General features: G+C 46.9%; 1 protein-coding gene across 1 annotated transcript in view; it reads left to right on the forward strand.

Annotated features, from left to right (window-relative positions):
- dennd2b (DENN domain containing 2B) overlaps nucleotides 1-24,421 on the forward strand; it is a 63,287-nt gene that overhangs the window by 24,504 nt on the left and 14,362 nt on the right. Inside the window, 14 exon segments of the mRNA XM_061246729.1 lie at nucleotides 1,142-2,395; nucleotides 4,782-4,921; nucleotides 11,201-11,346; nucleotides 12,313-12,528; nucleotides 16,318-16,414; nucleotides 16,553-16,597; nucleotides 16,891-17,075; nucleotides 18,580-18,689; nucleotides 19,050-19,119; nucleotide 20,595; nucleotides 21,490-21,531; nucleotides 21,534-21,565; nucleotides 23,038-23,178; nucleotides 23,659-23,807. Of these exon segments, the coding sequence (XP_061102713.1) occupies nucleotides 1,142-2,395; nucleotides 4,782-4,921; nucleotides 11,201-11,346; nucleotides 12,313-12,528; nucleotides 16,318-16,414; nucleotides 16,553-16,597; nucleotides 16,891-17,075; nucleotides 18,580-18,689; nucleotides 19,050-19,119; nucleotide 20,595; nucleotides 21,490-21,531; nucleotides 21,534-21,565; nucleotides 23,038-23,178; nucleotides 23,659-23,807 (2,628 nt within the window).

Raw genomic sequence — 24,421 nt, forward strand, 5'->3', positions numbered from 1 at the left:
GTAAGCTTGTGTAGTGATTTATCGGCTGGCAGCCGGAGCACGGATACCTGCAGGGCAGAGTGACGTTCTCTGTGCAAGGCACAGCACACAATTCCCTGTTAGGCTTTTAAATGGGACATTAAAGAATGAACAAGGGTATGTAGTAGGGAAGCAATAGCGTAGGTGTAAAAACTGATCCATTCGGTTTGCCGCCAGTGGTTTGATTTGCACATGCACTGTCTACTTGCTTATAAATTCTGTTTTATGTTGAAATTTGTGTTTTTTATATGATATGTAATGGTTATATGGACTATTTTTATTTTATGTAATTCACCACTCTTTAATTCAGTTAAAATAAGGAATACGAATGTAGGGGCATATCCCCCATACAAAGACCAGTTAACTCGCACTTCATTGGACTCTAAATTCCAGCAGAACTATTTACACAGGTGAGGTTGTGCAGCTCAGAGATTAAGCAGTCAGTTCAGTTTGTGTAATGGAAAACACACAAGGTAAGACTTAGGGGATCCTCTGACATTAAGTTTGCTGTTTTAGAATACTGTTTTATGATTTTAGTGATAACTACGGTAGTTTGGGAAAAAGCCGGTGGATAAAACAACTTTTGTGTGCAAGCATTACTTAGCGGGTGTGCCGTATGGAAACACGTGAAAATTGATGTCCCATTTATGTGGACATCACCCTGGTGTTTCCGTTGCATGCACAAGAGATTTAGAGAGACAGCTACACCTCCCCACAGCGTTAAAACACCCTTTCCATACAGATTCAGACAGGGCAAAGCATTTTATGTTGATAGCCCTAGCCTACAATGCAGGTAGTATTTTCTATTTGCTAATATGAAATTCCCACTTTTCCTTTTAAAATAAAATCTGTGAAAACCTTGTTCATTCTCGAGCTTTTTTTCAAGTTCAAGCTCAAAATGTTTCAATAGTACATTTTTAATCATCTTTTTAATTATTAATATAGATGAAAACTAGATTGCCATTGGCAATGGTACTTTTTTCGCTGCTTCAACAAAAAAGTTCTGAACCAAATCAAACCAAAACTATGACATCACAACTGTGACCCCAAGCCATGAGTCTTGCAGCTCTAGCACATTTTCCAGGTTCTGATTGCTCTCCCTCTCTGATTGGTCCTTCTGCAGGTGTCAGTCAGCGTCTCCACCCCCTGTCCTCTCTGCGGGGAAGGCCCTCGCTCGGCCCCACCCTCTGAGTGACAGTGAGGAGTGCTGCTCTCACGGGGGCGGGGGGTACGGGTACGGGTACGTCAGGGTGGGCGAGGCCCGGCTGCGGAGCCTGAGGAACCCGGGCGGGAAGAGCGCCACCCTCTGCAGCGAGTACTTCTCCCAGAGCCGCCTGCTGAAGGCCCGGAGCATCAGCTGCCTGGACAACCGGCTCTCTGTGTACAAGCCTGCCAAGGACAGGGACGGGAAGGGCCAGGAGCAAGGGCAGGGGCCGGGGCCCGAGCAGACCAAGGAGCCCGAGCAGGCGAAGGAGCCAGTGCAGAAGGAGAACCAGCAGGAGGGCGGGCCCGTGGGGGATGGACTGAGCAGCAGCGGTGGTCAGCAGGGCCGGACCTGCCCAGGCTCCGCCCCCTACGCCCTCCACCAGCGCAGCCTCTCCCTGGGTCGGCCCGCCCCCGGCGCCCAGGCCGTCGCCATCCGCAGACGCATCTCCCAATGGGAGTGCCGGCGGGGCGCCCCGCCTAGGATGAGCCTGTGTCTGGACACCCGGGGGGCCCTGGAGGGCCAGGGGCCCCTGTCCCCCACCTGCAACGAGACCACGTTCAGCCACAGAGCCCCGCGCAGGGCGAGCATCGCCTTCTCCGAGTGCCTCTACCCGGAGACGGAGGAGGAGGAGGGCGTGGCCTCTGACCGGGACCGGAGGCCCAGCAAGACGGACCTGGTGCTGCGCCCCTTCTCCTCCCGCCGGGAGCCGTCTGCGGTCCTGAACCGCATACAGAAAATCGAGCAGGCCCTGAAGGACAGCCCCTCCCACACCCCGCCGCTGTATCCCAGCAGCTGCTATGCGCCGGAGAGGATGCGACAGCGGGCCTTCACCATCGCCGGGCACGGGAGCTCCTGCACCACGCATGTCGGCAAGAGGGCCAGCGTTAGCTCGTTCCCTGTCGGGATAGCTGCTTCCACTGCCCTGGGACAGGACAGACACCCCAAACGGGAGCAGAGGGCAGGCCCTGGCAGCCCTGACCCCAGTTCCCCGGAATCTGCACGGGCCACACCCGTCAACCCCCTGCCCAAACCCAAGCGCACCTTTGAGTATGAGATCAACCGGAGTAACGGCCTGCCCCCCAGTGGCTCCCCGGAGTCCCCTCCCCCTTTGCCCTCTACCCCTGCGCCCCCCATCATGAGAAACCAGGGCAAAGAAGGGAGCATGCAGAGGTAAGAGAAGCTTCCAGTCTCCTAATCTGGAGGGGGTCCTCAGCAAAATGGAGAAACAATGTTTTCCTTGTTCGAATATTTGACTTAAGTTTCCATGCTTCCGAAATTTACATTGTTGACTTTTGTAAAATAATCCTTAGTATGCTGCAAATACGAGTGTCTTAAATCCAAAAAAAAGAGTAGTAAGTGAGGCCTTGCTGGGCTGGGAAAGAACAGATGGTGATGGGTTCAGCTATGTTGCCTGTTAGCGGTGCATGACTGTCCCTGATTCCATCAGTCTTGCAACCCCGGGAGGCCCCATGCGTAGCTTTCACCTCCTTTAACTCTGAAACAGCACAAACCCATGAGTCCGGTCCCCAGAGCTGGCTCCACATAATTGGCTATGCTGGAAAAATCACAACATGGGGGAAAGGGGATGCAGATTTATCAAGCTGCAGGACAAAACAACACACATTCATCAGTAGTAAAGCAAAACAGGGACACGTATAGATTAGTTTAGCTCCCTTATGGGTTCCTGAGGCCAGCAGATGAGTTATTTCATTTGGACATTGAGCAATATCAAACAGAGTGTTTGGCAAAGGGCGAGGGGTGGCAGGTCAAACATTCACTTTGTTGATGTTGTTCCCGGATGTGAATTACTGGCTTTTCCTCCTGGCCAGGTTCACCATAACACAAGAGATGTGTGAACTGTCTCTTTGGCTTCAGGGACTGTGTGTTATTATAAAATGGTTTTGCTTCGTGTCTGTCTGGGCTGAGTTTTGTTCCACATTCAGTCTGCTGTTCATTTCACTGTTTTAGCCCTTCATTTCCTTCCAGAATAACAGTTGGTTTTTGTCTGCTTATGAAAATAAGATGCTTGTGGAACTAAGTGCCTTGAGTGTTTCCGTTTATGCATTGTCATGTCTTTTCAAATGGGATTACCTGTGAACATCGCAGTAGAAGCCTGAAAATGGTTACTTATTATAAAATCAGTAAGGTATTTTCCCCATGTTCTGTTATTTTTTGTCATTTTGGGGATTTCATTTATACATGTGTTTAGGACTGCAATGCCTTTAACATTTAATTGCATGTGATATATGTATGCGTTGCCAGTTTGAGGTCTCGGCTCAAAGTGCCGAATGTCAAGTTTAACTTCTGAACTGCGGGAAAATGGAAGTTACTTTCTCCATTTCTGTTCCAAATTATGTTTGGCTTGAGACCTGAAGTGTACCCTTCTACCGTATGTTTTGTATGTTCTCATTCTCATTCACTGGAAGCACACTTCAGGGAGGCAGCGGGAAGGCTTACGAAGTGCCACAGTAAAATGCAACATTAAAATCCAAGTCCAAGTTTTAACTCATTTTAAACGTGAAGTCTATGCTGTATCCCAACGCTGTAAAACCTTGAAGGTTTGGCAGTCCAGGGTTAGAGCTAACAGTCTACAAGTAACCCTTTTTTGGAAACAATAAGCACATAAACTATTACAGCATGTTATACAGAAACAAAATATGCATTGTCTTCCAGTCTTGGAATGAGGAATGCTATGCTAAGTAGAATTGTTATAGTCAGGTATTTGTCAGTGATTTTCATGTATTGTTTCTCCCATGCAGTTCTGCTATTGCAGTTTTACGGCTCTCTGGGGTATGACCATATTGGTCTGTGCTTTCCTCCTTTCAAATTCCCACAGAGCAGAAACTGTTCAGCCGTGTTGCTGAAGGTGGAGACTTGCTTAATGCCTGTGAAATGCGAGGGGGGAATCATCTAACATCCTTTTCGCTTGAAATCACCGATTTGGCTCGAGGGAGGGCAAGGGAGTGCATAAAAATTTGGTCCAATATCTATTTTTACATCTACTGTACGTAATATCTTGCTCGACAACCGAAAGCCATTAGTGAGCTCAGGCACAATGCCTCTGTGCTAATTTTAGGAAGGGTCTGCTTGGCGGGGGAACATTCTTGCATACTTGGTCCTGTGCGCTCCACACAACGAGAACAATTGCACCTCTTCGTGCGGTCTAAACAAACAGGAAATGGCTTTCCAATTGGAGCAGATGTCACAGTCTGGGTAATCTGATCGCTGTTCATTTATACAACAGATTCTTTATTCTGCGCTCAGTGTTTGGCCGCTGGCTCCGCAGACTTTTAGTGAAGGATTGAGGAGCGAGGGTCGTTTGGGCTGCTTTGGGGTTCTCCAGTGCGAGAGAGGGAACTCGTGGTTTTAAGCAAATGTTCTCACAGGTCAGAGAGTGAGAGTGGGCTTTGTCCCTCTTTCCTTCTCAGGATGTGTTCATTCCGGTCTTAAGTCTGTCCCGGTTTCATCTTTCTCTCGCCCTTTCTCCTTCCTCCTCTCCCTGTCTGCATCTCCCACTTTTTCCATGCCCCCCTCTTCTCTTGGGGGCGGGGCGCAGGGAATCGTGCGAGTCAGAGGATGCCACCAGCCTGCCCTCCTCCTACCCCTCTTCACCCACGGAGAATGGCACAATCTCCACGGCAACCCGCACCCGCCCTAAGGGCACTTCAGAGGAGAACGCCTATGAGGATATTGTCGGTGAGTATGGTTTAACCTGGTATACGCTGTGTTTCCAACACTTCTACTGTATTCACCTGCCTACAGTCTGCTCGTCGACCGGCTTACTCTACCAGCTGAACCAGCTTTGACCGGCCGCAGACCACCTAAGACTAGCAAGAGACCAGCTGTGACCAGCTGAGCTCGGTTTACAATCCGAGCTGGTCTTCGCTGGCATTTTCAGCTGGGTTCTCCTTTTCTCAACCCCCGCCATAGTGCGGCGTGAAACCGCTGCTCTCAAGAGGATAAAGACACCTAAGCCAATTGGAGTGGGAGGAATAACTGTCGCCTAGGATGAGGAAGTAACAGTAAAATACTTTTACATGGGATGGGTGTCAGCAGAAGTGCTGGCCACAGCCTTATTTTCACACTTGCCAAGAAGCCAGGCACACCTGGTCTGGTTTGCATTGCAGATTTGCACTCTGTGCCAATGTATGGAATTTATGGAATAGGTCTGATGAACTGGGATTCATGGCCTACATTTTATTTGCTGGAACTGGAGAAACAGAATGTTTCCTCAATGTGTTCTGCACATGGTGCCCATTCATCTCTAGACAGGGTGAACATGAACACCAGGTGGCCTTCTCCTAATATAGCCTTGGCCTTCCCCTGGCAAGACTAATGTGACAGCTGTAGTTTATGTATATATAAATGTATATACACTCACTGAGCACTTTATTAGGAACTAAATACTAACTAAACTAAACTTTGCTCTCAAAACAGCCTCAATTCTTCATGGGATAGATTCCTCAAGAAGGTTCGATGTGTTGTCTATTCTGACCACAATTGTACAGAGTGGTTATCTGAGTTACTATAGCCTTTCTGTCAGCACGAAGCAGTTTGGCCATTTTCTATTGACCTCTCTCATCAACCAGGCGTTTCCGTCCTCGGAACTGCCACTCACTGGATGTTTTTTGTTTATCGCACCATTCTAAGTAAACTCTAGAGACTGTTGGGCGTGAAAATCCCAGGAGATCAGCAGTTACAGAAATACTCAAACCTAGCAACAACAGTCATGCCAAGGTCGAAATCACTGAGATCACATTTTTTCCCCATTTTGATGGTTCATGTGAACTTCAACTTAAGCTTCTGACCCGTATCTGCATGATTATGCACATGATTGGCTGATTAGATAATCGCATAAATATGGAGGTGTACAGTTGTTCCAAATAAAGTTCTCAGTGAGTACATACTATCCTCTTTTCTAACACAAGGAGTCCAAATTAGCTGACCAAAACAGATTAATCTTTTTTATAGGGAATTTATTTATATTTATTTAATTAATTTATTTGAAATCTGGACTTCGAGTATAATTTGTTTTGTTTAAAAATCATGTGTTGTAGGGTGATCTGTGGTCATACAGGCCCTCTAGTTTATTTTGTAATGTCTTCCCCAGGAAAATTTGAATTGTTCTTTATTGTATTGTAATGGTGTTAAGAGCTGACTTACACGTACTGGACCTGGTGGAAGTTTACACTATTGCCCTATCAGTGATAACCAGCTTGGATTTATTAAGAATACTACGCAAAAGGAGTGGCAGCTGGATCAAAGCCCACAGCAGTGTGTTGGCTTACCTGCCTCAGGCTCTAAACCAATCCTGCTCATACAGCAGTTGTCTTTTCCAGTGAAGTTAGGTTGGCACATAAACAGCATGTTTAATGGAGATGAGTGAATGGGCTGTTCCCCATGAGGGAGGTTTCTCCCTGCTTGTGAATGCATCGGCAGGGAAGCGGGCTAGTATTGCAATGAGTGCCACTGCCTGTTTAGCCTCCATGGTCATTAACAGTGTCTCTGGTGTCGATTGACCTGCTGAGGGAAGTCTGTGGATTCTCCTCTCTGGAAACATGTGTGACCCCTGTGTGTCCAGGCAGAAAAAGGCCCCATTGTGGTGGGGATGGATGAGGATGGGTATATGGGTGGGGATGGGTGTAAGTAGTTAACAGATAATGTTCACTATTCTACCTGCCTCGAGCAGTCCCCCCACAGTCGTGTTCCAGATGGAAATGGCTGGTTCTGATAAAATGCCGTCGGTTTCCTGTAAGACCATACTGTGGCTTACCGATCAGCTGGTTTCATCTTCGAGGCACCCTGCATTGTGCTCCAGCTCCGTTCTCATGCTTTAGCCTGTAGACAAGGCAGTTTGAGCCTGGTCATCAAATGATTGCATGATGAGCATGAGAAGATTCAGAAATAGCATATAACAGTGGCCTTTCAGCCTGCTCAAATGGCAAAGTATATGCGTGGTACAGCTGGCAAATTTAGATTTAGGGTGGTTCCAACCGGAACCAACTTAGAACCAGATATGGCCTGGCAGACTATTCTGTTGGACCCGGGGAGTAAATGACATGCCAATTCATTAGACACAAATGCTAAATTTCTTCCATCGGTTACTCTGACCGGACATTACATTGTCCGGTTGGGACCACAAACCAGAGTTGTACAAATAATTTGAAAACCGGACATTCCAGTCAAAAACCAGATGTCTGGCAACTCTTTATACAGGTACAAATTCTCTAGATGAATGCATTTTTCATTGTATGAAGCGATAGATAAACTCAGCATATTAGCAGCAAGAGAAAGCCTTTATTTGGTAAGCTACAGTGCAGGTCCCAAAACATTCATTTTTTAGAACGTAATTCTGGGGTGTTTGTTGACATTGGCTCAGGAGTAGCTTATCTGGCAGAGTTTCCGGTTCGATCCCGCCCTGGGTGTGTGGAAGTGTCCCTCAGCATGATGCCTAACCCCCAACTGCTTCTGATGAGTTTGTGCCTTGTATGGCAGCAGTGTGTGTGTGTGTGTGTGTGTGTGTGTGTGTGTGGAGAAGCATCAATTGTATAGTGTTTTGGATGAAGGTGTAACAGGTGAGAAATTGCCTGAGTCCGAGGTGGGATTTGAACCCCGGCCTTCTCACTTGTCCAAATTATTTGTTGAACGAACACGTTACCAGTCAGCTAAAGACAAACTCGCCTCTAGCCCAGGGCAACAACGTTCTTTTGAATTTGAGGGTTATGTCATCGGGGAGTGTTGTCGCAATAACCTGCTACCAGCCTTCGCTTTCACTGCACCATCCGTGCTAACTAGCGAACTAGCCGAGCCAACCACACTACAAAGGCGCGACATAAATGCAAAAATTTACCATTTGTTAATTTTATTATAGGTGAAAGGTGTTCTACTGCCATCAATTCCACAGATGCCAGCTGCATTATCCCTGGATTTCTTGTCTCCCACATCTACCAAACCAAAGCTAACTTATAAATCTTCCAATTGTCAGTTGTAATTGAGTAATTCAGCTTCACATGTGAATGTAATGTTGGGTGCATGGTTGGGTTGGTCTGTGGGGCTGGTGAATGTATTGCTGCCCTGGAAGGGGTAAAAACAGGCATGTGGCCAAATCAGAAATACCATGGGATCGGATGTGTAGGAAAAGTGTCCTTACCGAGATATAATGCTATGGGCGGACTGTAGCGTAGTGGTCAAGATACATGACTGGGGCCCGCAAGGTTGGTGGTTCGATCCCCAGTCTAGCCACAATACTGTTGGGCCCTTGAGCAAGGCCCTTAACCCCGCATTGCTCCTGGGGAGGATTGTCTCCTGCTTAGTCTAATCTACTGTATGTTGCTCTGGCATCTGCCAAATGCAATTCATGTAATGTAATGCAGGAACAGTGTCCTTACCGAGATAGAATCAGGGCAGTTATCTCAATAGCCTACCTGGTAGCAGTCAACTTATTTTAGTTCCAGCTGTGTTTTTGATTGGCTGTTTCCGTTTTTTTAAATCAATTTTATTTAGTTGTGCTGTCAGGTGTGATACAACCCAATATACAAGATTCCTTATTGTGAATGCTTATAGTCTGTATCCCGTTTGATTCCTGATTGATTGCAGTTTCTGTTTACAGTGTATATGCACAATTAATGAACTTAAACACAAATGTTGTGTATGTGAGATGTGAGATACCTTATCATAGATTGAACTTCATTAGTTTCCTGCAATACAGTCTTGTTTGGAATAAAGATGCCTATTTCAACCTACAAGGACCACATACGTATCTGACTAAATGCTTATGCGTGACCATTAACTTTGAGAGTCTAAACACAAGAAAACACAGTTGCAGTTGTTTACACAGGCTATGTATATGGCTATGTTTGTACCCTGTTTATTGTCACAATCCCATGTAATAATTCAGGCACAGCGGTGACATACTCATGTTCCCTGTGCACAATGGTGAGGTGCTCCTACTCTTGTGATTGTTTAGTTTTGTGTAACCACAGCCCTTGATTACTGGCCTCCACTGTACCAGCGGCCTTCAAAACGTATCATTTCTGCTGCACATTGTCATTACTTAGTTTTATTACAGCGTTCCCACGGAATGACAAGGGCCCGTTTGGACCTAGCTGTCATACAATAGTAATGATATATAGCAGAAGACTAGGACCCCTTTCAGGCTCCAGCACTGCAGGGTGAGTCCTATAGACAGAGCGGAATAAAGGATGCTTGTTATTTGGTCATTGAGTGGCTGAGTGCTGGCACCATGAAGAATAGGTGAAGTTATTATGGGTGCCAGTGTTGCAGAGCTATTAGGAAACTGGGCTTCTGATTCCAAGGTTGTACATTTGATTCTCAAGTGGGGTGCTGCTATTGTACCCTTGAGTAAGGTACTTAAATTATCCAGTTGTGTAAATGGGTTGTAAGTAAAGAATGTAAGCTGTGGAAGTCTCTCTGGATAAGATCATCTGCAAAAAAAGTATTATTATCTCAGACAGCGATTAAATGTAGTTGGTTTCCAGTATAAACACTATGCAGTGTACTACTGTGAATCAGCGGAAGGTAGAACGATGCTACAGTGTGAGTTTTAATCAAAGCTGACTGCTTTGTATGCACATGGCAAGAAAACCCTGGAGAAAAGTTAAACAAATCTTGATTGTTTCAATGTCTGCACAGTATGCGGATGGTGATAGTAGTGTAGCCTCGTGTACAGTGCTTTGTGTGGTGTTTTGGAGAGATTTCAGAAAGACACTGTAACTAAATATATATCTTTGCATGTTCTAAAGTAGAGCAGTGGTTATGCTCAGAAACCTTTCAGGGTTGAGACTGAAAACTACCTTTCCCTGTATTCCACATTCCAGGGATCATTTGGGAAGACACAGGCAGATGATACCACTGCACCGTTGTGCACAGTGTGTAACAAGACAATTTACCATTTTGTGCAGGAGGGGAAAGTCTAATAAAATACTGGGATTCAATTTAACGGGACTCTTCAAGTCTCCAGTATTTTCTCCAGGGAAGCTATGGTCAAAATGAAAGTCAGAACAGAATGTGCTTCAGTGCAGAAGTGCAGACAGACTCAGCAGTACAAAAAGTCTTTTCACTTATTTTCTTATCGTTTCAGTATAATAAATGCCTTTCATCATTGTGAATGTTCTTGCTGCGTTTTTTGCTCTTTTTTAATTTTTAGTGCTGCTTAGCTCATGTTCTGTCAGTCAGACTCTGCCAAGATGTGATTCATGTAGCACATGCTGACGTGGACATTGTTTGATCTGTTACTGGTTACTGGAAGTTTTACACGCTCTGGTCATTTTCCCAAAAAAGCCAATGTTGGTGAAGTGTGAGAGATCTCTTTTCCCTTAGCTGTCAGCAGATGGTATGTACACTCGTGTGGTGCCAATATTGACATGCATTCTGAGGTAGTAGCTTGCTGTTATGCAGCATCCAGCATTTTATATTTTTATAGCACTGTGTTATTTTTGGACAATGTACAATCATGAGTGGGTGGGGGGAGGGTGTTTTAGCATACATTTTCAGGCTTTGAGTGTAATCATTTCTGAGATTATTTTTGTATTTTCAATGTGATTCATTGTGTCATTGATATGCTGTTCACCCTGCCGGACATTTGCCCAGGATAAACAATCAGTTAACAAATACTGTACCTGTGTCAAGTTCAAGGCAGCCAAGAAACTGCACCATGCATGACTGCATGACTGATATGGTGTGTTCTCAGTTTCCACGCTGGGGTGCCTCACCCCTTTTCCCTCCCAACCCCTCCTCTCTCTCTCTCTCTCTCTCTCTCTCCCTCTTTCTTACCTCTTACTCTCCTCTCACTCTCTGGTGTGAATCTCTCTGTTTGATTGCACAATGAAACTCGTAATATTTTGGATCAACAACAGTGCGCAGATACACGGCTAGCTTTGTTCCTACCTGTCCGAACGTGTGAACCTGAGTTTGAAACGGAGTTGAAACTGTGTTATTCCCGGTCCACTACTGCAGAGGCTCTGAAGGAGAACCCGTACGAGGACGTGGACCTGAAGGGCCGGGCTCTGCTGCGGAAGTCCAGGCTGCTATCCGAGAGCTCGCGGAACTCACTCAACAGGATGTGGACCCCCCAGGACAGGACATCCACGACACCTCCCCAGGTAATTCATTAGCGCTGGTGGAACGGCCATGTATTTTCATTTGGTAAGATGAATCCGCCACCCCTCTCAACCCCTGCACCGTGGGATTGGAGCTTGGCAGGCCCAGACAGTGTGAGAGGCCGAGGTCCTCTGGCTGTACCCAGAGATTTGTTTCACAGGTGAAGTTTCCTCTCCACGCTGTAACGGAAGTCTTCTGATATGCTGGAGTGGTGTGGTCTGCCAGCCTAATGCACCTGGGTGGGATTTAGGTTTTAAGCCTTCTAAACTTGGCTCTGACTGATTTTTTCCACAAATGCAGAATATTTAGCATGCTTAAGATTAGTGAGCCAGCGGTGAGTAGTAATTCAAAGGAATGGAAAATGTTGCTTTTGCTGCCGTGTTGAGCATGTGCATCTGCTGAAATTCATCCTGTTCTATTTATTGCTGGTTAAATGTGCAATAAATAGATAAATGTGAATTTAGTGCAGCCTGTAGCATAGTGGTTGAGGTACATAACTGGGACCCGCAAGGTTGGTGGTTTGCTCCCTGGTCTAGCCACAATAAGATTTGCACAGCCTTTGGGCCCTTAACCCTGCATTGCTCCAGGAGAGGATTGTCTCCTGCTTAATCTAATCAACCGTATATTGCTCTGGATAAGAGCATCTGCCAAATGCCATTAATGTCATGTAATGAATGGATATGCCTGAAAATATGATTCAAAATACAATGAAAAAGTATTCACAAGAAAATAATCAAGCTGATATCGAAAATATCAATGTCAATCATGTCCTGAACACTTTTGTCCCTAGATTTCCATTGTGAAGCAGAATTTACCCTGTGTGTGTTACATCAAATGTAACAGACTCTGTTTTTATGTCAGATGTCAATCATGTCCATGGACACTTTTTTCCCTAAATTTCCATTGTGAAGTAGAGATTGCCCTATGCGTGTCACATTGACTGTCTGAGTGGCTGTCTCCGCCCCCAGCTACCATCCAAACCTGGCAGCCAGTCCCTGCGCTTCGCGGGCCCCTCGGACAGGAAGTGCCACCGGGCCTCTCGCCTGACCAAGCGGCTCAGCCACGACGACACGCTGCTCCTTCCCCCGCTCAGCGTGCCGTCCTCCCCCCGCGGCCTGCTGGACGACGGCCTGAGGGGGGCCAGCGACACCCTGGGGCCACGCTGCCGCCGCAGGGTCCCCAAGGTGCGGCCTGGAGAGCCCGGCTCAGACTGCTACGCAGCGCAGAGCACTTCAGTACACACTGCAGTTCAGTACACTGAGTCAGTCTCAACACGTACTGCAGTTTTATACTTAAACTTCCAGGCTCAGACTGCTACGCAGCGCAGAGCACTTCAGTACACACTGCAGTTCAGTACACTGCGTCAGTCTCAACACGTACTGCAGTTTTATACTTAAACTTCCAGGCTCAGACTGCTACGCAGCGCAGAGCACTTCAGTACACACTGCAGTTCAGTACACTGCGTCAGTCTCAACTCGTACTGCAGTTTTATACTTAAACTTCCAGGCTCGGACTGCTACGCAGCGCAGAGCACTTCAGTACACACTGCAGTTCAGTACACTGCGTCAGTCTCAACACGTACTGCAGTTTTATACTTAAACTTCCAGGCTCAGACTGCTACACAGCTCAGAGCACTTCAGTACACACTGCAGTTCAGTACACTGAGTCAGTCTCAACACGTACTGCAGTTTTATACTTAAACTTCCAGGCTCAGACTGCTACACAGCGCAGAGCACTTCAGTACACACTGCAGTTCAGTACACTGAGTCAGTCTCAACACGTACTGCAGTTTTATACTTAAACTTCCAGGCTCGGACTGCTACACAGCGCAGAGCACTTCAGTACACACTGCAGTTCAGTACACTGAGTCAGTCTCAACAAGTACTTTAGATTTATACTTAAACTTCCAGCCTCAGACAGGCTGCACAGCACAGAGCACTTCAGTACACACTGCAGTTCAGTTCAGTTCTCAGTTCAGTCTCAACAAGTACTTTAGTTTCATACTTAAACTTAGCATCTAATAACAGTATTAGTTTTATTAAAGTATTATTAAAAGTACAAAAACATTGCAAATGGGGTAAGGACGGTTACTAACTACTAATTTCAAGAGTGGGGTAAGAACATTTTACTTGTCATGCAAACAGTAACTTCAAACAACCTAAAATGTTGTACCTGAGAGAAGATAAGATAAGTCTCATTGCAAGACTAAAAGACTTGATTACACGGGATTGTTTCATCTCTCCTCACTCTTGAGTAGTACCGTGATGTCTCCACTAGGCCTTTCTGGTGAGTGTATTATTGGCATAGATTCCATAGAGCGGAGGAGTCACACAACATCAGGGTTTTTATCATCTTGGGCTGTATCTCCTTCACAGTCTCTCTGCACTTAATTTAGAAATATTTTGAATCCCCTTTCAAAAAGTATGCAGTCCACCTGCATACATCATTATGGTTCCCTGAAATGGGGCAGATATATATAAAATGGTGGGCAGAGTGAGTGCACATCCATCCCACTGGAGGGCTGCTCCAGGTGCACTGTGGGCAGTGAGCATGTGCCTGCTGGATCAGCTCCTGGCCAGTGAGCTGCTGACTCCCGCCCCCCATGTGGGACATGCTACGGACAGATATGCGATCTTGCAGGGCTGCTAGGTAGTGACGTTGCTGGCAGACGTAATTGGATTCCAGCATGGGGGTCCATTACTGCTACAGGGATAATGTTTTAGCGGGATGCACCGCCCACCAGCCCTCTGACTGCATGGTTCATGTATCAATAAAAGCTCTTCCTACAGAACTGAATCCCTACATCTGAGAAAGCTCTCGTCTGAACAAAACTAATTTGCTTTCATTTTGAGTGCCTCAAAGACTGGGGAAAGATCAGTAAGTTTGTTTTTCTGGCTGGTGTCGCTTCATCTAACTCTTGAGTTGGACACTGATCTCCAAACACAATCAAGCTGTGGCCCAGCCAGACCAACTCTGGTTTCCCTCACACACTCAGAGTGTGCTCTCTGAATGCCAGTTCCCCACTTCATGCTGTACGCCACGCTGTGGCCTAAGATACCAGCATGCCCCTCTTCAGGTGGTGCAAGCAAGCTTAAACGGATAGGGGCCGTGTTTTAAGACGTCCGCCTTCCCGGCTGTGGAAATCCCCTCCAGAGCCCTGATGGCTTTTCCACCCCTCCTTCTCCTGTTTGTGCCTCTGCACCTCCACACATATGCCTCCTTCTCCTGTTTGTGCCCCTGCACCTCCACACATATGCCTCCTTCTCCTGTTTGTGCCTCTGCACCTCCACACATACGCCTCCTTCTCCTGTTTGTGCCCCTGCACCTCCACACATACGCCTCCTTCTCCTGTTTGTGCCTCTGCACCTCCACACATACGCCTCCTTCTCCTGTTTGTGCCTCTGCACCTCCACACATACGCCTCCTTCTCCTGTTTGTGCCTCTGCACCTCCACACATACGCCTCCTTCTCCTGTTTGTGCCCCTCCACACATACTCCTCCTTCTCGTGACATTTTTGCCCACGCACCTCCACACAGACCCCTCCTTCTCCTGACGTTTTTGCCCACGCACCTCCACACAGACGCCTCCTTCTCCTGACGTTTTTGCCCCTACCTCCATAGAGACCCCTCCTTCTCCTGACCTCCATACAGAACCCTCCTTCCATTGATTCTCACAAATGTTCACTGGAGTTGCATGGCCCCAGTTCACGTTCCCATACAGAAGCATGCAAGCAAGCTTAAACGGATAGGGGCCGTATTTTAAGACGTCCGCCTTCCCGGCTGTGGAAATCCCCTCCAGAGCCCTGATGGCTTTTCCACCCCTCCTTCTCCTGTTTGTGCCTCTGCACCTCCACACATATGCCTCCTTCTCCTGTTTGTGCCTCTGCACCTCCAGACATACGCCTCCTTCTCCTGTTTGTGCCTCTGCACCTCCACACATACGCCTCCTTCTCCTGTTTGTGCCTCTGCACCTCCACACAGATCCCTCCTTCTCCTGTTTGTGCCTCTGCACCTCCACACATACGCCTCCTTCTCCTGTTTGTGCCTCTGCACCTCCACACATACGCCTCCTTCTCCTGTTTGTACCTCTGCACCTCCACACATACGCCTCCTTCTCCTGTTTGTGCCTCTGCACCTCCACACATACGCCTCCTTCTCCTGTTTGTGCCTCTGCACCTCCACACATACGCCTCCTTCTCCTGTTTGTGCCCCTGCACCTCCACACATACGCCTCCTTCTCCTGTTTGTGCCTCTGCACCGCCGCACATATGCCTCCTTCTCCTGTTTGTGCCTCTGCACCTCCACACATACGCCTCCTTCTCCTGTTTGTGCCTCTGCACCTCCACACATACGCCTCCTTCTCCTGTTTGTGCCTCTGCACCTCCACACATACGCCTCCTTCTCCTGTTTGTGCCCCTCCACACATACTCCTCCTTCTCCTGACATTGTTGCCCACGCACCTCCACACAGACCCCTCCTTCTCCTGACGTTTTTGCCCACGCACCTCCACACAGACGCCTCCTTCTCCTGACGTTTTTGCCCACGCACCTCCACACAGACGCCTCCTTCTCCTGACGTTTTTGCCCCTACCTCCATACAGACCCCTCCTTCTCCTGACCTCCATACAGAACCCTCCTTCCATTGATTCTCACAAATGTTCACGGCCCCAGTTCACGTTCCCATACAGAAGCATGTCTGCTCTCACCGTTCCCCTCCTACGGGACTGAGCTGTGACGGCAGATTAGATGTTTTTATTGCGCTTCTGAGCTCTGCACCCCGCTGCAGGTCCCAGGTGTTGAACAAAAGCGTTCACTACATTTAAAATGATCACGGCTCATTCCCGATATTCGGGAACACAGACTCCGATGTTATTGGCAGGAAAAGCTCCTAGAACAGTTCATTATTGTATTAGTTTGCAGTGATATTCCCTGTGTCCTGGCAGAATGTAAGCTGTGGAATTTCTTTGTTTTCAGCTGGTGCAGAGAATAAACGCCATCTACTGTACTAAGAGAGGGAAGAAGAGGCTGAAGAAGCTCTCCTTGTCCAATATTGAGGTGTCCTCTCTAAGAGGTGAGGCACCTTAATCAGCTGAACACGTTCCTGTCTGTGTGTTTTACAACCACCACAGAGTTCCCAGTAGTCCATGCATTCAGAGGGCTGCCTTCGGACTTGTAATCAGACGCATGTCTGTCTTGTGTTGGTTTTCAGAAGACAACAGTGAGAGCGAAAGTGACTCTGATGACAGGTTCAAAGGTGAGAGGTCACCCCCAGAGACAAACACCCACAGCATGCAGTCTTTGTTTTCCGACAAAGCACCACACTGGTCCTGTGTTAGGGTTTCACAGCATTGCCACAAATACTTCTATTAAATCTACAATTTCATGTCATTTAAATCTGATGTACTGTATACACCCGTTTATAGTGAATGGCTTTGCAGTGTACTTACATTATTGTGCATTAAATGTGTTTGTGGCATTGGTGCCTTTTTGTCTAACCCTCTCCACCGCCTGTGTCTCTCCTGTGCTGGCTGTGTCCCTCTCCTCCAGCCCACACGCAGCGCCTCCTGAAGCTGCAGTCCCTGCTGCGTCGCGCCCCCAGCTACCGCACCCTGGAGCTGCAGCTCATCGAGTGGCAGGAGCGCGAGCTCTTTGAGTATTTTGTGGTGGTTTCCCTGAAGAAGAAGCCCACCAAGAACTCCTTCACCCCAGAGGTCTCCTACCAGTTCCCCAAGGTAATGACCACATTGACCTGGAACCAGAGGGCTGAAGTGCCGGAGTCAGAAAGTAAAAGTCCTGCCATGTGTTCCTTCTACCCATGAACTCAGCCAGCTGATTTCACTAATTAGTTCTCCGGGCTGAAGAATTGTGGATGATTGGAACAAAATCCTGGGAGGATTTTATTTTCTGAAGTTGGATGTTACAGCTCTACTTGGACCTTACTGCTGCTACACCAGCACATACTGTGCCCTCTCGCATTAGGCCTTTGAGGTTCAGCATTTTACAGTCTACAGTCTAGAGCAAGTTTTCCCAGCCCTGGCCCCATTAGCACTCACTTTACCAATTAAATTGGTAATTTATTACATGAAAAACCTCACCTCACCTGGGTCTAAACTGGGAAGTAATTTTGGTGGATGTAAATACCTGCAGTCTCTGTGGCTTTCCAGGGCCAGAGCTGGTTACCAAGGTGTTAAGAATAGGCCTCTTTTTCCACTGTGAGTCTTGGCTGCTCCATTAATTAACAACTCTCTTTGGGAAAAGGGGAATCATGACACAGATTCATGGATCCAGAAAACAGTGACCCCTCTGTCACTCACTGCCATGTTATTGCTCCAACTTCATAATGGCTGTCCTGCTCATAGGAAGCCCGTTTTCTTTTTTTCTTGAAGACTATGAGATATAAACCATCTGTGGATCATTTGCTTGTAGGCTGTTAAATGCAAGCACACTTACAATGTAGGTCATTGTTTTTGGATTTAAACTGGTTTGAAGTGCAGAGGTGAGCTAATAATCCTCTTTAGAAACTGAGAAGAGTGAAAATAATTACTTATATTTACACAGTGGTTAAGGTTTATTCCCAGACTCTCTGTTTGAGATTACATGTGTTGTTTTTACTCACTGGCTGTTAGTGCCCATTATGCCTGCCTCAGCTAAGGGTCGAGATGATGAGATAGCAGAGGTGGGCGCATGCTTTCACATTTAGGCCAGAGGGAGGGGGCTGTTCCGGGATCCTTATCTACAGTAAATAGTACAGCCAGGAAACCGTTGCCATGGTAGTTAATTGTTTAGTTACGCAAAAGAAAATGTATCCCTCATTTTTTTGTGGAGCTACGATAGGGTTCCCTGGAGAGATGAGCTATGTCGGCTCTCTGCCCAAGGAAGGGCACACAATGGGGGTGTGAGCACGGCAAAGGACTGTGCGATGACGGGGGGGGGGGATGTGTGATCAGGCAAGAGGGCTTTTCTCTCCCTTTACTTCAGGTTTTAACTTTCATCATTTTCTTTTTTCTGCTTCTTTGTATCTCCTCTTTATAAAACGACATCCACTAACATCCGCTACCTTTTCTTCATCTACTTCCTTCTCTTCATCATCATCCCATCTCACTTATTCCTCTTATTCGTCCTCTTCCATCTTTTCAATACCTTGCCCCTTTTTCCTCATGCTTCTCCTTTGCGTTGCTTTCTTCCACTTCATCTCCCATCTCTCCTGCTCCTCCTGCTCCTCCTGCTCCTCCTCAGTTGGAGAGGCCCACCAAGCAGGTGAGGGAGGCCGAGCAGCGCCTCCGGGCCATCCCTCAGTTCTGCTTTCCCGATGCCAAGGACTGGAGCCCCGTGTCGGAGTACAACAGGTAAAACAAAAACATCGACCCAAAAACACCGTAGTCCCACTGTGTCCCACTGCCGGTATGTCCAAACACCGCAGATAAGAACCCGAGGAAGCGCACTGCCCGTACCTCTCTCACCGAGTGTATCCTAGTATGTAATGCGGGGTTACCTAAAATCACACTGCCTGAACCTTCCTCTGTTGCTCAGTGTCCACCAATTCATTCCCCAGCAGTGATGTTCAGAGCTGCATAGATGTCAGGTTAGCGTAGCATCCCTGAAGTTCTTCAGTGTTTGTGAGTGTGATTTCTGGCAGCTTTCGGTATGTGACAGTACAAGTGTAAATGGGGACGTGACAGTGATAGGCTACTTGTATTTGAACACAGTGAGACCTTCTCCTTCATGTTGACTGGAGAGGATGGCAGCCGACGATTTGGATACTGCAGGAGGCTGCTGGTAAGGTCCTGTCCATCAATCTCTCTGCCTTCTCCACCAATCACCTTCCTCAGCTGCACCTCCTCCACTAATCATTGCCTTCAGCTGCACCTCCTCCACCTATCATTGTCCCCCAGCTGTGCTCTCCTCACCAGTAACTGCCCTCAGCTTTGCCTTCTTTTGTTTTCACTGTCCATAAGCAGCATTTAGACTGAGAGAATACTGTTGCTTAAACACACTTATAGGAACTGTAATTATTGAGGGTGAACAAATGACAGTTGGTCAGTTACTGCATGTGTGTGTGTGATTGAAAGAAACTATGAATAGTTTAGTGAACTGTAACTGTACTCATTTTCTTCCTTTTTTGTAATTCTGCTTACTGTCCCTGTAACTGTTTGCTGTCTGCATTGTTCCTGTAACTCTGGGTGCTGTCTGCATTGTTCCTGTAACTCTGAGCTGTCTGCATTGTTCCTGTAACTGTGTGTGTTGTTTGCATTGTCTCTGTAACTATGTGCTGTCTGCATTGTCCCTGTAACTCTGTGCTGTCTGCATTGTCCCTGTAACTCTGAGCTGTCTGCATTGTCCCTGTAACTCTGTGGGCTGTCTGCAGTGCCCTTGTAACTCTGCTTACTGCATGTATTGTCCCTGCTTGCTTGCCTGGTAGATGTCCAGGGGCTGGCTAGGGGGGCGCATTCCTCAGGATTCAGCTTTGTGATTCTAACCATGCTCCACATGCTTGATTTAATCACCAAATGCACTTGCTAGAAAGAGAGATTTTCTTACCTAATATGGACATGAGGACTCTGTGTCTAATCTTGTGTCCATACAATGTATCTGCATGTGTGCATGCGTGTGTGTGCCTGCATATATATATAGATATGGGTATGTGTGTGTTTGTGCATGCATGTGTGTGTGTGTGTGTTTGTGTACATGTGTATTTGTTTGTGCGAGTATGTATGTATGTATGTATGTATGTATGTGTATGTGTGTGTACACAGTCAAATGTCTGTGCACATGTGGGAGAGATCCGCTGGTCTGTGATGTTGTATTCATTACAGTACATTACATTATTGGCATTTGGCAGACGCTCTTATCCAGAGCGACGTACAACAAAGTGCATACCCATAACCAGGGCGCAGTGCGCTGAAAGACCCTAGAGGGAAGTACAATTTCAATTGCTACCCGTACAACAAAGATAAGGACCAGGGCCTTTTTTTTTTTTTTTAAATCAACAAATAAACAAACAACAAAGCAAAAGTGACCAAACTTAACTATCCAAATACTGCTTACCTAGCCAACTAAAAATACCGAAACACTACGTAAATCACAAAGACAACAATTAAGGTTCACAGGGAGGTAGGGAGGGATGGGAGAGGTGCTGCTTGAAGAGGTGCGTCTTCAGTTTGCGCTTGAAGGTGGTGAGAGATTCTACAGTTCTGACCTCAACGGGGAGTTCGTTCCACCACCGTGGAGCCAGAACAGACAGTAGTCGTGAGCGTGAGGTGGAGGTTCGGAGAGGGGGAGGTGCCTAGCCGCCTGTGGAGGCTGAACGAAGAGGTCTGGCAGGGGTGTAGGGTCTGATGATTTTTTGTAGGTAAGCTGGGGAAGACCCCTTAACTGCTTGGAAGGCTAGCACCAATGTTTTGAATTTGATGCGAGGGAATTTCAGGAGGGTATGGCTGAACATGAGCTCTGAGATGAGGGCACCTGGATTGTGTTTGGGATAGAAAGCTTCCGGTGTGCAGCCCAGACTGGCTCTGTGCATCTCTCAGGCTATCAGTCCCCCAGGAAGACCCAGTCACCATAGTCTCTGAATCAGCACTCCTGGCAGGACAGGGAAGCAGCTTCTACACACTGTTTCCGCTTCAGCATATTTCAATCAAGCTACTGTATCACACAAATTGTGCTCTCTCTCTATCCCTCTTAGAAATCTTATTTCTTAAACATTGTGAGATTTACTCATTTCAAGATTTACCAATGGGGTAAGAACATTTCAGTTTTCAAGCAAACAGCAACTTAAGACAAGCTAATATTTTCTACCTCAGGGGAAAAAATACAATTAGTCTCATTTCAAGACTAAAACACTTGTTAAGACAGACTTTTTAGCAGTTTTTTAAGTATAGCTTTATTCCAGTATTCCATGATTGTAACATGTGAACCCTTTAGGTTGGACTGTGTGTCAAAGCCATGTTCACCGGGTTGTGAAAAGAGAGCAGTTTGTGCGCATTGCAGTCAGGCACTGTCTCCTGTGTTATAGCGTTACGTGCCGAGGGAATGCATTCCTCTGTCTGTACATGCACTGTGCTTGGTCAGCCAAAGCTGTTCACGAGGAGCGGAGCGTTGTCAAAGCACTGATTGTCGACTTTCAATTTGTGTCTCCCTCCACACCAGCCCTGCGGAAAGGGCCCCGGTTACCAGAAGTGTACTGCATCATCAGCGGCTCGGCTGTTTCGACTTGTTCTCCAAGGTGAGCTCAGAAGTTCCATTCCTTCACAAAACAAACGCAGAAATCCGGATGAGGAGAAATATGTTTCCCCGAGGCTGGACCTCTGGGGCCGAGAGGGGGATTCTGACGGCTTTGCTCTCGCAATCGAAAATCAAAGCTGCCTCTTTCGACATAAATCCGCCTGTTTTTGTTGGGGTTTTTCTTTTGTTGTCCTGTTTTCCGTCAACCTTGCTGAGATGAAAGAGTGAGCTTTTAATGATTTCCCGGCTTTGCTGCTCTGCATTAAAGACAAATTACATGAAAAGCCGGTAGAATTGCTCTTGAGATCGAGCAGAGGGCCACACACTAAAGCACATTCTTACTGGAGGTTGGCGCTGGATTGTGCTTATAAATGTCTCAGAGTGAAATCTGGCTGTTTACAATCAGCATAAAAATGGGATTTGGAATTATTCCCATGGTAACAGGCATGGAACTGTGCAAACCATTGCATTGGCTATTTCCAAAATCAGAATGTGTACCTTTAAGGCACTGGGTTTGAATGTACAGATACACCCTGGTCACCTGACTGGTTGAATTTTATTAATTTCTGCGGCCCAACTGGGTGGTGCATAATTGGCCATAGCTTCACCCATAGAGGGAGGGCTGCAGTTAGCTGGAATGTCCTCATAGAATAGAATAGAATAAAATATCTTTATTTTTATTTATTTTTCACAAAGGAACTTGTGGTGTCTGCATAAAAAAGAAAACACAATACAAACAGTAAAACTGGAGAGCACAGTTCATTACACCGACATGCACATGTCACAACTGATCAAAACGGACAGACAGCAGGCAGTACAGTAAAATTGCTACATTTGACATGCCAGCAACCAAAAGAAAAGAAAATTGGCTACAGCCTATTATGCACACCCAGAGGGGCTGGTCTACTGGTGCAGGTCTCAGTGCATACCAGGGGCTCACTGAGAGCCTGCAGAGGCTGTGGAGCCTACTTGTGTCAGTTAAGTCTGAGGGGCTCTCCTCAGACACACTGACTGCACAGTTCAGCTACTGGTGTGCAGAGGGAAGCAAGCCTGTGCATGTCTGCATGCCTCTAACTGACAGAGGACGCTGCACTGATGAGACTGACCTATAAATACAATGAGAATTTCCAATCTGTGAGGAACTAGATTAAGCTTAAATGTTTAAAAAGAAGCTGCAGGCCTGTGTCCATACTGCGTCTTTATAAGGGCCAGAGAGTCTTATCCTGAGAGAGTCAGGGATGGAGAGGTGGGGCACAGGTGAGATGGAGAGGTGGGTTTTGTGGGGACTGGGATAGAGGGGTACGTTTTGTGGGGACTGGGATAGAGAGGTGGGTTTTGTGGAGACAGGGATAGGGGGTTATGTTTTGTTGAGACTGGGTTAGAGAGGTATGTTTTGGGGGGACTAGACGGATAGGTTTTGGGGGGACTGCGGTGACTCCGATGTGGTGAGTGCTCCTGTTCCCCGCGGTACAGATCCTGGATGAAGTGGAGAGGCGCAGAGGCATTTCGGCTGCCCTGGTGTATCCCTTCATGAGGAGTCTGATGGAGTCGCCCTTCCCTGCTCCGGGGAAGACCATCCGAGTGAAAACATTCCTGCCTGGAGCAGGGAATGAGGTGAGCCCCTATGTGCACACAGGACCCAGGGTTCAATACAACAAAACATATATCATAACAAACACGTTTCCCCATCCATTTCCCAAAATGAATCCAGGAGGGAGTAAGAAGAGTTGGTATTTTATTATTGACTTGCTTGGCTCCTCAAGCACCTACTGTACATACAGTGCAACTAACATTTCTAGCATACTGCATAATCCAGTTCTACAGTGAGATGGTTTATTGAAGCAGCTTTTCCTGAGGGCATAACGGCAGTGCCTCACCTGGAATTTGAACCTGCCTGCAGTTCAGTGAAGTTGCTTGTCAAAGTCAAAGTCAGTCAAAGTCGGCTTTATTGTCAATCTAATATATGTAGACATACAAAGGGCTGAAATTGCGTTTCCCTCTCATCCACGGTGCATAATAAATAAACAGCAAATGACAACATAACACGACAGTGTTGTCTGCTGTGATGTGAGACGTGTGGCTCCGGTTGCCTAGGTGATGGAGCTGCGACGGCCCTCAGACTCTCGCCTGGAGCACGTGGACCTGGAGAGCCTGTTCGGCTGCCTCAGTGTGCGTCAGGTGGTGCGGATCTTCGCCTCTCTGCTGCTGGAGCGCAGGGTCATCTTCGTGGCCGACAAGCTCAGGTAAGGTAAAACATTTATAAGTGTGAATGCAGTTCTACTGTGGAACTGAACTCCAGTAAGTACCAACCTCAACCTCAAAACTGTGTTCAGTCCACAAGTTTCCTCCTGAGACTGGGCAGAAGAGAAGTTGGAAGTATTTTTTTGAACATAATACAAATGTCTCGGATGACAAAAATATGTTACAGCGGAAATATATTCAAAAATAGTATTTATTATTGAATGTCCCTTGTAGTGTAGGTTTTGGTAGAGTAGACTATATGGCGCTTGAGATTAAGACTGAAAGACTGATGTGCCCTACATGGGACAAAAATTAATTGCCAACTGGCAGATCTTGTGCCACATACTAGAACATGTAAGGTATGGTAAAGCTATCATACTGTCAGTGGATGGGGAATGTGCTTAGCATGAAGCCACATCCTGTGGGGTGTATGAATATCAAGCAGGATGTGAAATTGGAACTTACAGAAGTCTGAGCCTTGCATGACGCAATCAACTCCTGTGGCCTGGCGTGAAAATGATGTGCTTTCCTCTCCGAATGCAAGAGCAAGCTAGAGGCACTTCTAGAAGCACTAGAAGTGTTTTTGTGCATGCAGGTGATTTGATTATGCTGCCTA

Source organism: Conger conger, chromosome 6 (assembly GCF_963514075.1).
Source record: "Conger conger chromosome 6, fConCon1.1, whole genome shotgun sequence".
Taxonomy (NCBI): Eukaryota; Metazoa; Chordata; class Actinopteri; order Anguilliformes; family Congridae; genus Conger; species Conger conger.